Source organism: Saimiri boliviensis, chromosome 2, assembly GCF_048565385.1.
Source record: "Saimiri boliviensis isolate mSaiBol1 chromosome 2, mSaiBol1.pri, whole genome shotgun sequence".
In the NCBI taxonomy this organism is placed as follows: domain Eukaryota; kingdom Metazoa; phylum Chordata; class Mammalia; order Primates; family Cebidae; genus Saimiri; species Saimiri boliviensis.
The window spans coordinates 221340979-221354553 of record NC_133450.1 but is presented as its reverse complement, the minus strand read 5'-3'; the positions used below and the strand labels follow the sequence as shown (position 1 = coordinate 221354553).

At 44.5% G+C, this 13575-nt stretch overlaps 1 protein-coding gene across 13 annotated transcripts in view; it reads right to left on the bottom strand.

The window, feature by feature from the left end:
- The window catches only part of SPTAN1 (spectrin alpha, non-erythrocytic 1), an 85646-nt gene that overhangs the window by 47668 nt on the left and 24403 nt on the right, over positions 1–13575 (bottom strand). For all 13 annotated transcript variants that reach the window (XM_074395410.1, XM_074395408.1, XM_074395412.1 and 10 more), the window contains 13 exons: positions 12927–13028; positions 11336–11473; positions 9426–9536; positions 8765–8842; positions 8472–8627; positions 8045–8249; positions 7363–7544; positions 6507–6750; positions 6194–6316; positions 5090–5307; positions 3354–3446; positions 2201–2335; positions 120–268 (listed from right to left, as the gene is read on the bottom strand). In XM_074395410.1, coding sequence (XP_074251511.1) covers positions 120–268; positions 2201–2335; positions 3354–3446; positions 5090–5307; positions 6194–6316; positions 6507–6750; positions 7363–7544; positions 8045–8249; positions 8472–8627; positions 8765–8842; positions 9426–9536; positions 11336–11473; positions 12927–13028 — 1934 coding nt within the window. The remainder of the gene's footprint in view (positions 1–119; positions 269–2200; positions 2336–3353; positions 3447–5089; positions 5308–6193; positions 6317–6506; positions 6751–7362; positions 7545–8044; positions 8250–8471; positions 8628–8764; positions 8843–9425; positions 9537–11335; positions 11474–12926; positions 13029–13575) is intronic.

The following is a 13575-nucleotide window of genomic DNA, read 5'->3' as shown; positions in this document are numbered from 1 at the left end:
AGACAGCAGGTGTGCAGGTGGGCTCCAGGAGCCTCAGGACACATCTAAGCTTCGGCTCATGTGGAATAGAGTATGCCTATGGGATGCCTGGCCCTTGTGGCCCACAGTGTCATCCTTACTGATTGTCAATCTGCTCCTGCCGCAGTGCTATGCTGCCTTGCTCCTCCAGGAGATTCTCCCTTGAGGCTGACTGGGCGGGGTCCAACTTCTTCACGTAAGCAGCTGGCACAAAACCCTGACGATCATTCACTTCCACTTTCCACCAATCCTAAGGAAAAAGAGGGAGAACTGAAAGTAATTTCCTTCTCTGAGAGGGAGAATCCAAGGAGGTCGTGTGTGTGCACATACGCAACAGGGTTAATCATTTTAAGAGGCCCAAAACAATATTAAAGTCACTTTGCATAACATCTGATAATTCAGTCCCTTCCCCACCTGCCCACAACTGCAGAGGGTTACAGGCAGAACAGCAATGCTGCCTGCCACCAAGGCCAGGCTTCTCTCTGCTTAGATGCTCCAGAGCTGTGCTATCCGACACTGTAGCCACCAAACACATGTGCCCACTTAACTTTCATCAAGCTATAATTTATTTATTTATTTTTTTGAGAAGGAGTCTTGCTCTATCACTAGGCTGGAGTGCAGTAGTGCAAGCTCAGCTCATTGCAACCTCCTGGGTTCAAGCGATTCCCCTGCCTCAGCCTCCCAAATAGCTGGGACTACAGGCGAACGTCACCATGCCCACATAATTTTTCCTATTTTAGTAGAGACAGGGTTTCACGATGTGAGCCAGGATGGTCTCAATCTCTTGACCTCATGATCCACCGATCTCAGTCTCCCTAAGTACTGGGATTACAGGTGTGAACTACTGTGCACGGTCTTTTTTTTTCCAATATAAATATAGACTGGGTCTCATTATGTTGCCCAGGTTGGTCTCGAACTCCTGGGTTCACGTGATCCTGCCGTCTAGGCCTCCCAAAGTGCTGGGATTATAGGCGTGAGCCACCATGCCGGGCCTCATTGAGTTATAATTCAACTAAATAAAACACCCAGTTGTACTAGCCATACTTTAAGGGATTACTATCACACGTAGCTAGTAGTTACTGCAGGGGCAGCACAGATACCTTACATTTCCACCATCACAAAAAGTTCTACTGGGCAATGCTGCTGTTGAATAAACCAAAGTTAGACCACAAGTTGGTTTAGGTTTAAATTAGAATCAACAGAAAGATAAGAATCACAGGTTTCCTCAAATTCTCATGACAAGGATATATGAGGTGTGGGAATGGGAATAAATTGGCTCTTAAAAATGGCCAATAGCCAGGCACGGTGGCATGTGACTGTAGTCTCAGCTACTCGGGAGGCTGAGGTGGGAGGACTGCTTGAACCCAGGAGTTCTGGGCTGTGGTGCACTATGCCGATTGGGTGTCCACACTAAGTTCAGCATCAATATGGTGATCTCCCAGAAGCAGGGAACCACCAGGTTGCCTAAGGAGGGGTGAACAGGCCCAGGTTGGAAATGGAGCAGGTCAAAACTCCCATGCTGATCAGTAGTGGGATCACGCCTGTGAATAGCCACTGCACTTCAGCCTGGGCAACATAGCAAGACTCCATCTCTAGAAATGAAAAAATAATGGTCAAGAACATTTCTCCAGCCTCAACCAAAACAGCAGGCAGGCCTCTTTCAGGATCAGTCAGATAAACTGTGGATACTTCAAGGCCACTGTCAAATCAGAGTGTGTTAGGGAAGAAAGGTTGATGGACCAGAATGGATTTATTATTATCATTATTTATCCTTGAAAAGTCAAAGCCTGTGGCGTGAGGTCACAGCTATCTTCAATGATCTGCTGGGATGAGATGTATCTTATAGTCTGGAATAAGAACCAACAGGTCCAAGTTATACAGAAGCAAACTGGCTCAACAGGTCAAGAATTCCACCTAGAGGCACTCAATGGTGAAAAGAAGCGATCCTTGCTAGTGTGATTCTCTATGCTTCTTGCAGGTATTCAAGACGACAGATTTATTAACTTCTTGATGATACACATTACTGCATAAATGTACATCATGTGGGGGACTGCTGAGAAAATGTATCTCTTTGAATTCTAAGCCTTCTCATTTCAGGAGACATGCAACTCACAGATGCCCAACTGAGCATATGTGGTGATGCTAGCATGGAACAAACATGTAGCCACTCTCTGTGCCTTGCCTTGTTGGTGCTGTTGAGTAAGGTAAGGATATCCCCCTTCTTCATGGTGACCTCTCGGGGACTCTTCTCCTGATAGTCATAGAGAGCCAAGACCAGCTCCTTACCAGTCTCATCATCCATGGGGGCCACTTGTTGCTAAAAATTCAAAGGAAAGGCAAACATGGTGAAAAGATGACCTCCCCACTGAGTCATCTAAGTACACAGCAGATTCAAACATCCCCAGCTGTACCAAATGTACCAAATATACACTCATGAGTTCTCCACTGAAGCTACCAATAAAATCTGATCCAAGAAGTTTAAATTTCTGGTATCGTTACAAAATTATCATTTTAGGATGGGTGGGGTGGCTCATGCCTGTAATTCCAGGACTTTGGGAGGCTGAGGCGGGCAGATCACCTGAGGTCAGGAGTTCAAGACCAGCCTGGTCAAAATGGTGAAACCCCATCTCTACTAAAAATACCAAAAATTAGCCAGGCATAGTGATGGACACCTGTAATCCCAGCTACTGGGGAGGCTGAAACAGGAGAATTGCTTGAACCGGGGATGCAGAGGTTGCAGTGAGCTGAAATTGTGCCATTGCACTCCAGTCTGGGCAACAAGACAGAAACTGCATCTCAAAAAAAAAAAAAAAAATTCTCATTTTAAATTAGGTGGGCACAGTGGTGAACACCTGTAATCCCAGCTACTCAGGAGGCTGAGTCAGGAAAATCACTTGAGCCTGGGAGGTGGGTGTTACAGTGAGCTGAGATTGTGATACTGCATTCCAGTCTGGGCAGCAAGACCGAAAAGTCCGTCCCAACAAAACAAAACAAAAAAACTCTCATTTTAAATTAGCTAAGCATGGTGGTAAACACCTATAATCCCAGCTACTCAGGAGGCTGAGTCAGGAGAATCACTTGAACCCAGGAGGCAGAGGTTGCAGTGAGTCGAGGTTGTGCCACTGCACTCCAGCCTATGTGACAGAGTGAGACTACGCCTCAAAAAAAAAAAAATCTCATCTGAAACTCTGTAAACTTTTGTGCTGCAAGAGTTAACAGCAGAATCACAAGAATGTTATCTATGACAATAATACCTGTCGACAGATTCTGGGTCCTTCAGCTTTCCCAGCCCCCACAGCCTCCCTCCAGTAACCCATAAACTGTTACAAGTTTACCCGGCAGGACTGTGCTTGTTCTCGCAAAGCCTGGATGCTGCTGCCATAGGCACTGAGATCTGACATCAAAGCTTCGTGTTTCTTCAGTAGAGCCTGAAACCAAAACCACACATGGAGCACTGCACAGGAGCTGAAGCCTCCCATCCTCCACAGTCTCGCCAACCTGCCATCCTGCCTCAAGAGCCTTTCTCAGTTACAGAATGACGTAATCACCTATTGTCCTTTCTACAGTGTTTTACCATTCCTACTAATACCCCTTTGAAAGTTTTTCAGGTTTCCCATCTTTTGGGACAATCATATATATTATGATTATAGCCTACTCATCCTGGTCTGGGTACAGTGGCTCATGCTTGTAATCCCAGCACTTTGGGAGGCTAAGACAGGCAGATCGCTTGAGCCCAGGAGTTCAAGACCAGCCTGGGCAACATAGTGAAACCTCATCTCTACAAAAAATACAAAACTAAGCCAGATGTCATGGTGCACACCTGTAATCTGAGCTAATTCAGGGGACTGAGGCAGGAAGATTGCTAAGCACAGGAGGTCAAGTCTGTAGGGAGTTGTGATTATGTCACTGCACTCTAGCCATAGCGACAGAGCGAGACCCTGTTTAAAAAAAAAAAAGTTGCGGGGGGAATTGGCTGGGCACGGTGGCTCACACCTGTAATCCCAGCACTTTGGGAGGCAGAGGTGGGCAGATCACTTGAAGTCAGGAGTTCAAGACCAGCCTGGCCAATGTGGTGAAACCCCATCTTTACTAAATATACAAAAAAAATTACCCAGGTATGGTGGAAGGCACCTGTAATTCCAGCTACTTGGGAGGCTGAGGCAGCAGAATTACTTGAACCCAGGAGGTGGAGGTTGCAGTGAGCCAAGATCATGCCACTGCACTCCAACTGGGCAACAGAGTGAAACTCCATCTCAAAAAAAAAATTCAACTGATTCTAGTTATTGTGGAGACTGGTAAGAAAAATGCTAGGTACAGGGACTACACCTAGACCTTTATGAATAAAATTTGAGAATTTTAGTCAAAAAACAGATAACCAGTAAAAAACCAAGTGCATTGATGTATATATGTGTGCATGTTGGTATGTGTGTGTATATGTGCACACTGGTATGTACATGTGTATGCTGGTATGTTTGTAGGTATGTATATACATATGTGTGCATGTTGGTATGTTAGTATGTAAGCACACATATGGTTTCACATAGATGAAACAAGAGTGGCATATGTTAACGGTTGAATGTGTGTAACAAGTCATCTTCTATCTCCTTTAGGTATGACTAAATTTTCATAATAAAAAGTAAAAAATGGGCCAGGAGTGGTGGTTCATTCCTATCATCCCAGCATTTTGGGAGGCCTTAGGAGGAGGATCATTTGAGCCCAGGAGTTTGAAACCAGCTGAGACAACATAGCAAGACCCTGTCTCTACTAAAAAATAAAAATTAAAAAGCATAGCTAGGACTAGTGGTACCTGCCTACAGTCCCAGTTACTTGGGATGCTGAGTCAGGAGGATCACTTGAGCCCAGGAGACTGAGGCTGCAGTGAGCCACAATTATACCACTGCATTCCAGCCCGGGCAAGAGTCAGATCCTATCTCATGGATTCCAAAATATTTTAAAAAACAAGCATTGTGATGCATAGCTCCGTGCGTCACCACTTCTCCTAACTTGTGTCTCAGTCCAAACCCTGTTCTACTTCCTTGGCAGGTGAGACACTTCCCATGCTTGAGGTTACCTCAGCAGAGTCTTCGTCCTTGCCATAGTCAGTGCTGCCCACAATGGGTTCCTTCTCCCGCATCCAGGATTCGGCCTCATTGGCATCAGCAAAGTACTGCTGGGCCTGTAGAGAGTCCTCCAGGTCCTGCCGACGCTGGGAGGCTTTGGCTTTCAGTGCCTCCCACTTTTGGTTCAGCTCGTGAAGCTTCGCCTTCACATCCTCTGCAGCAAAATGGCCTGGAAGGTGGCCAGGGAAAGAGAGGATAACAAAAACTATGTTGACACATCGTAGAAGGACGACAAGTTTTCTCTGTGTTTTCATAGCACTTTCATTACTATGTTTTGGTGAGCTGAGCCCTTTCATAATTCCAGTGTTTGAGAGGTTCAGGTTCTAAATCCTTAATGGATTCATTTTTTGCATCCTCAAACCATGACCTCTATCTAGACTCTAAAAAGTAGGTATCACAAGTTGGCATTAGTGACAGCATCATAAAGACATAGTAATAGCACCACTGTAGTGCTCAATTACTGAGACTGACATGTGCAGGCACTCTGTCTGCTCTTTCCCTACTTGATTTCACTTACTCCTCACTACTGCATGAGAAGAGATGTTGTCATTGCCGTTTCACAGATAAGAAGTTCAGGCCCAGGGCTGAGTGTGGTAGCTCTTGGCTATAATCCCAGCACTTTGGTAGGCTGAGGCAGGTGGATCATCTGAGGTCAGGAGTTTGAGACCAGCCTGACCAATATGTTGAAATCCTGTCTCAACTAAAAAAATAAAAATTAACCAGGCATGGTGGCATGTGCCTATAGTCCCAGCTACTTGGGAGGCTGAGACAGAAGAACTGCTTGAACCTGGGAAGTGGAGGTTGCAGTGAGCCGAGATCGCAGCACTGCACTCCAGCCTGGGCGACAGAGCAAGACTCCATCTCAAAAAAAAAAAAAAAAAAAAAAAAGAAAGAAATTTAGGCTCAGAAAGGATAAAGGTCTGGTCAGGTCATACAGTCAGGAAAGAATAGGGATGGTATTCAGCCCCAGAGCCCGGTCTGTTATGACCACATGGTCATGCCCTTGGCAAGAAGGGAAGCAATGCCAAGCCATGTCACTGATGCCAATCACTCACCTTCCTCCACCATGGCATTCCCCTTCTGTGTAACTGCTTTGATGCGAGGTTCATGTCCAGCAATTTCTGCTTGTAAGGCTTGATGCTTCTTTAGCAGATTTTGGACTCCAATCAAATCCTTACCTGAAAGCAGACACCACTCCCCAGTTACCCAAACATGAGAAGTCAGCACTGATTTGTCATTCTTAGCTACCATCATGGTTCCAGTTCAATAATTTAAACTCAATCCTGACCATCCTGACATGCATCCCCTTTATGCTACAATAGCACAACTTCTCCCAAGTTGATTCCTACCTGAGCGAAGCAGACTGACCTCTATTGGTAGATGCAGCAATGGGCTCTTTCTCTCGAATCCATGTCTCTTCATCCTCAACATCCCGGAAGAGCTGCTGCAACCGCAGAGAATCGGCCAGCTTCTGCTTCCGGGCCACCATGGGCTCCTTGAGCGCCTCATAGCGAGCCACGAGGGCTTCCTGTTTCTTCTTGATGTTTTCTGCATCAAAATGGCCAGCATCTTGGAACTGGCGGGCCTGAATGGTGATGCCATCAATTCGGTCCTGGGAATGTGAAAGGATAGAGCTGACTTTATTTACTCTGGGTGTGGTTTTATCATATACAAAGAAAAATTGAGGCTGGGCATGGTGGATCATGCCTTTAATCCCAGCACTTTGGGAGGCCAAGGTGGGTGGATCACCTGAGGTTGGGAGTTCGAGACCAGCCTGACCAACACGGAGAAACCCTGTCTCTAGTAAAAAATACAAAATTAGCCAGGTGTGGTGGCGGATGCCTGTAATCCCAGCTACTCAGGAGGCTGAAACAGGAGAATCGCTTCAACCCAGGAGGTGGAGGTTGTGGTGAGCTGAGATCACGCCACTGCACTCCAGCCTGGGCAACAAGAGCAAAACTTTGTCTCAAAAAAAAAAAAAATTGATAAGGTCTTTTTCCCACCCCTGAGAGAGTATTCTTTCTGCCATCTCCTTTATCTTCAGAGCTCCCAGAAGGCTCTAAAGGATGATACTTGAGCAGAAGCACATTCAGCACAGAGTTATCTAAAAAAATCAACATGTTTCCTCCCTCCCCACACTCATTTAGTCTGAAATTACTGGCCTTTCCTCCCTCCTATAGTTTCTGCATTCAGTTGCCCAACCATAGTCCCATATTCACACTACCTGGTGAGCAGCCACATCTGCCTCTAGCAGGGCATGTTTCTTCTGGAGGTTCTGCACGTTGGTAAGATCTTTGCCATAATCATCTGAAGCCAAGTGACCTTCTACTTCATACAGCCACAATTCAATATCTTCAACATTACGATTAAATTGCTGTTGCTGGTTGGCTTCACGAAGCTTTATTCCTATGGCAGGAAACGAGTTTAATTTTGTATTGCTTCGCATTACCTTTCTGCCAACCTTGCTCATGAACAGTAGCATCTTAGTGAAGGACTATGGGTCAGAAGTTTACTCCTTCACTTATGTCACAAAGGAAAAGAAAATATGAATTGCAGGCTTTGCTCTACCTTCTCAAGGTTGAACTGGAAGCATTCTCACTCCCTTGAGATATAAGAACACTGAAGAATCAGTAAATGCCCTTGGCTCTCAGCTGAACTCTGAATTTTCAGCAATGAAGCCCGATTCAGTTCCTCTTCACTCAGACTCCCTTGCCAATGAGTATGTTCCACCATATTTACCAAATTAGTATCAAGAACTTAAGCCAAGTAACCTGACATAGGAAATTATCCCTAATGCCAAAGTCATCCACCTCACCTGACTTAATAGATGTCCCTAAAACACTTAATAGAAAGGGGTATTTAGTTCCCCAAACATGCATGTCACAATCCAATGGAACATCTCTTACCTTTCAGTTCAGTGGCCTCTAGCAGTTTTTTCCACAAACTGATCACCTCATTCATGCGAGCTGCTACTTCATCCTTGGCATAGTGGTTGACGTCAATCAGCTTTTGCCCAGCCTTCTCCAAGGCATCAATTCGGCTCTGGTTTGCTGACAGCTCAGCCTCAAAAGCCTGATGCTTCTGTACTTTTCCTTGTAGGTTGGATGGATCCTGCCAATAAAAGTAAGGGGGTTCTTTCTATCTTGAACCTGAGTATGTCAAGTTCCCTTGCATTACCTTCATACTTATGGGGGAATGTGTAAAACAGTTGGATTATATAACGTAGTGCGGTTTTTGGAATCCCTTATTTCCTCCTTTAGCTACAATTTATTTGTGAGAGCTGTGTTTAGCTTACTCATCAAGTGCTACCCGGCAACACTAACAGTACATTACTTTATAAGCTTCATCTGTGGCAGTTTTCATCTTCTCATTGACCCAGCTTTTGAGCTCATCAGAATCACGAAAAAACTGCTGCAAGTGGAAAGAATCGGCTAGCTGGGCCCGGCGACGCATGGCTCTCTCATGAAGGGCATTGCGGCGGCTCAACAGCTGAAAGACAAGAATCCCCTGTGAGTCTCTAGTGTTTACTTCCAAAGGGATGTCCAGTTGAAGAGACTTAACTGCGACATCTTAGAAAAGACATCCATGTACCAAAAAGGAGAAGCATGAAGAACCTATAAACTTACAGCATCTCGGCGAGTGGCCACATCTTCCATTGCATAGTGGTTGTTCTGAATTAGCTTGGTTGCAAATTCATCTAATGCCTAAGGAAGATAAAAATTCTTCATGGGTAAACACACTAGTCCCTAGCTTGCCCTCTAGAGAAAAGTAACTGCTGAACAGATCATAAAACACATGAAACTTTAACATAGGTCAAGGGTTTCACCCAAAGGTTGGTGATGCCATTTTTCTCATAATTTCGAGATTTTGCTTAATGTTATTAGTCAGGTTACCACAAGACTGTGCTACCTCCCTTCCAGACTGGAGACATTAGTGTGGCACAATCTCCTGGTGGGGGTCAAATACAGGTTAACAGCTTTCCAAATTCTGATTTTTAAGATGTATTTTCAATGGGAAGAGTACCTCTTAATATTAACCCCGACCTACTTTTAATAAAGGGTACAAACTTAATGAAGTTTGGAGGTTTCCGTTAAGTAAATAATTTCATTCTATAACGTTGGGTTATGTCCCCAACAAGATGGCATGTCAACCTTGTGAAAGTTTAAGCACCCACAGCATTGCTTTACATATGAATCTTTCATCAAATCTCTTCAGAATCCTTCCAGAAAAAGATATTCTGGCTTACTGTAAGGGTCATCTGAAGGTATTCACAAGTAGGGGCCTTACTGTAATCTTTTCCTCCTGGGCACTGAGGGATTTCTCAAAGTCTTCATGCTTCTTAAGGAGTGCTTCCACACTATCTAAGGAATCTCCCAAGTCTTCATTCAACAGGAACGCCTTGCCAAAGGAAACAAAGTGTTCAGATTACTGTTCTATTTTTCTTCTTCTTCTCCTTTTTTTTTTGGAGACAGAGTCTTGCTCTGTTGCCAGGCTGGAGTGCAGTGGTGTGATTTCAGCTCACTGCAACCTCCACCTCCTGGGTTCAAGCTATTCTTTTTTTTTTTTTTTTTTTTTTTTTTTTGAGACGGAGTTTCGCTCTTGTTACCCAGGCTGGAGTGCAATGGCGCGATCTCGGCTCACTGCAACCTCCGCCTCCTGGGTTCGGGCAATTCTCCTGCCTCAGCCTCCTGAGTAGCTGGGATTACAGGCACGCACCACCATGCCCAGCTAATTTTTTGTATTTTTAGTAGAAACAAGGTTTCACCATGTTGACCAGGATGGTCTCGATCTCTTGACCTTGTGATCCACCCGCCTCGGCCTCCCAAAGTGCTGGGATTACAGGCTTGAGCCACCATGCCCGGCCTGGGTTCAAGCTATTCTGCTGCCTCAGCATCCAAGGCCTAGGACTACAGGCAGACACCACCACACTCAGTTAATTTTTAATTTTTGTATTTTTAGTAGAGACAGGGTTTCATCATGTTGGCCAGGATTGTCTCAATCTCTTGACCTCATGATCCACCTGCCTCGGCCTCCCAAAGTGCTGGGATTAAGGGCATGCACCACTGTGCCCGGCCCTTTGATCTTCTAAGAGCAAAGGATATTTTGGCCAAAATACAAAAAGAAGGAAAGAGATTTTATGGCTGTTAAACTTCTAAGATCTCTTCTAGAAAGTCTAAAGTCCTTAATGCAGTAAAGCTAAGCTGGAAGGAAAAAAAAAAATAGAAAGTCTAAAGTCCTTTTAGATTTTCTTTCTTTTTTTTTTATAAGAGATGGGGTCTCGCTATGTTGCCCAGGCTGGAGTGCAGTGGCTATTCACAGGCGGGATCCCACTACTGATCAGCACAAGAGTTTCAACCTGCTCTGCTTCCAACCTGGGCCAGTTCACCCCTCCTTAGGCAACCTGGTGGTCCCCTGCTCCCGGGAGGTCACCATATTGATGCCGAACTTAGTGCGGATACCCAATCAGCATAGCGCACTGCAGCCCAGAACTCCTGGGCTCAAGCAATCCTTCCACCTCAGCCTCCCAAGTAGCTGAGACTACCGGCATGCGCCACTGCGCCCGGCTGGATTTTCTTAAAATCAATCCAGCCACATCATGAAATCCTTGTTCCACATTCTATTGAAACTTTGCTCATACAGCCTTTGTTGCTTCTATTAGATTTAGATGTCAAATAATGCTAAGTTTTTTTTCCTTTTCTTTTTTTTTGTTTTGTGAGACAGGATCTCAGTCTGTTGCACAGGCATCAGTGCTGTTACATAATGCTGTTTTTTCTTTCCTTTTTTTTTTTTGGTGAGACAAGATCTTGGTCTGTTGCACGGGCACCAGCAATCATAAGTTGCTGCTGCCTTGAACTTCTGAGCTCAAGGGAAACTCCCATCTCAGCCTTCCAAAGTGCTGGGATTACAGGAGAGTACCACTGCACCTGGCAATGCTAAGTTCTAAGAAAAAAATATCTTTAATAAAACATTTTACATCACACTAATCTGAAAAACTGGGGCCTTTTCTGAGGGCCTTGCAATCTCAAGCAAGGAGAGATGCTGGCAGAACTGAGAGAAGCTTGCTCAATTCCCCCTCTTCAACAGATTCAGAACTAAAATAGTACTGATGTCCTAAAACAAAATAAGCAAACTATTAGAGGAGACAAAATACAGGCCCTGCTTCTCCCATCACTGGCAAGGCTTTGCTCACAGATTACCTCCTGCTTGCTCATCCAGTTGTCCACCTGCTCAGTGTCCCGGTAGAAGAGCTGCAGGTCCATGCACTGCTCGTACTGCTGCCTGCGCAGCTCCCACAGCTCCAGCAGTGCTGCTCTCTCCTCAGAAAGGATGGTCAGCTTGGGGGCATAGAAGACATGGTCAGGGAGATGAGGTCAGCCCCAAAGCCATCAAGGCAGATAGAACAGCTACCCAAGAACTCCTAATCCTAGTGCTAATCTTCAGGCCTTTTTTCCATTTGCAAAATGGGAAAAACAACATTCACTTGCATAAGCATGTTCAATATAAAAGGGATGGCCTATTTTAATTAATCTAGAATTAATTTACTGCTACATGATCACAAATGACTTTAGGTAAAAATGCTAAGTAAACTCCCAGGTAGAAGAAATAGGGCATCCATTGAAAAGTGAGGCACTATAAATGGAGTAGGTAATCTCCAATGAGAAATGTCAACTGAGTGGGTACTCCGTAACATATGGAAAATAAATTCAGAAATGCCCTAGACTTAGGCTCCGAAGCTACTAATGACAAAGTCTGCCTTTGGAATGTCTTCTTTTACTCTGTTAATATTAAAAAATATATAAATCATTATGTATCTAATGTTCCTCAGGCAATTTTATACTCCAAGATACTTCAAAACTTATACACACACATATACATACATACACATACATATCATTTTATTTTATTATTTATTTATTTATTTATTTTTGAGATGGAGTTTCGCTCTTAGTTTCCCAGGCTGGAGTGCAATGGCGCCATCTCGGCTTACCACAACCTCCGCCTCCTGGGTTCAGGCAATTCTCCTGCCTCAGCCTCCTGAGTAGCTGGGATTACAGGCACGCGCCACCATGCCCAGCTAATTTTTGTATTTTTAGTAGAGACAGGGTTTCACTATGTTGACCAGGATGGTCTCGATCTCTTGACCTCGTGATCCACCCGCCTCGGCCTCCCAAAGTGCTGGGATTACAGGCGTGAGCCACCGCGCCCGGCCTATTTTATTTTTTTAAGAGACAGGGTCTCACTCTGTCACTCAGGCTGGAGTGCAGTGTTGTAAATCATAGCTCATTATAACCTTGGACTCCTGGGTTCAAGCGATCCTCTCAAGTAGCTAGGAATATAGGCATGTGCCATCATGTCTGGCTAATTTTTAAATTTTTTGTTGAGATGGGGGTCTCACTATCCTGCTTGGGCTGGTCTCTCATTCCTGGCCTCAAGCAACCCTCCTGCCTTGGCCTCTGAAAGTGCTGGAGTTACACCATACCTGGCCTATATATGATTTTATAAAAATTTGTTTCCTCTTTGCTCCAATTCCTAATGCAGGACTCAGCTCCCTACGAAAAGTCCCCGTAAGTAGGAAATGTGCCACACATGCCCCAAATAACAAGGACTGTCTCTCAGGAAATCACAGTATACATATAACTTCTTTTTAAATCTCTGCAGAGAAAGGAAAGTTTCTCACATTATCATGGTGAATGTGATGTCTGGAATATTTAAGGATGAATAATAGCTTTCAGAGACTTAATGAAAGACATAATTTCCTCCTCAAAAGCTCCATTTCTCTTCTCTTACCTTCTCCTTCACTTCATCTGAGGCGTAATGACCAGCAGCAAGCAGTGCCTGTCCAGATTCATCTGCAGATTTGAAGCTGTCTTCATGAGCATCAATTTCACCCTACCAGGGGAAAAAAGGCATGATTTATGCCCAGCATCTTGCAAAATAAAAATAAGGTGTTGAATTTTACGTAAGTATTACATGTCAGACTATGGTATCTAAAATGAGGAACAAAATGAAAGACTAGGCCAGGTTCCCTAATACATAATCAGTCTAGGTCATCAAATGTGAGAGTATCACTCACTGATGAAGTCCTTTCTCAAATGGCTTTGCAGGTCACCTGTCATTTGTCAAGGTTCCACATATTCACAAGGGTCTGAGCTCTCTTTTGTTTCAGTGCTCTTCTTTGTGCCAAATGGACTTGTTTACTAGATTTTATAGAACCTGGTAGGGTGAGTCCCTCCCCTACACCCAGCACGATCTTCAACATTGCCTCACCTATTTTTGAATTTTTTTCCTTTCAAATCAGTTTTGGAATCAGCTTATCTCATTGCAAAAAGAAACACACACATACTCATATGCCTGCACACACATACTCATATGCCTGCTGAGCTCCTGACTAGAACTGCATAAACTGTATGTATCCTGTTGGGAATTTACACCTTCA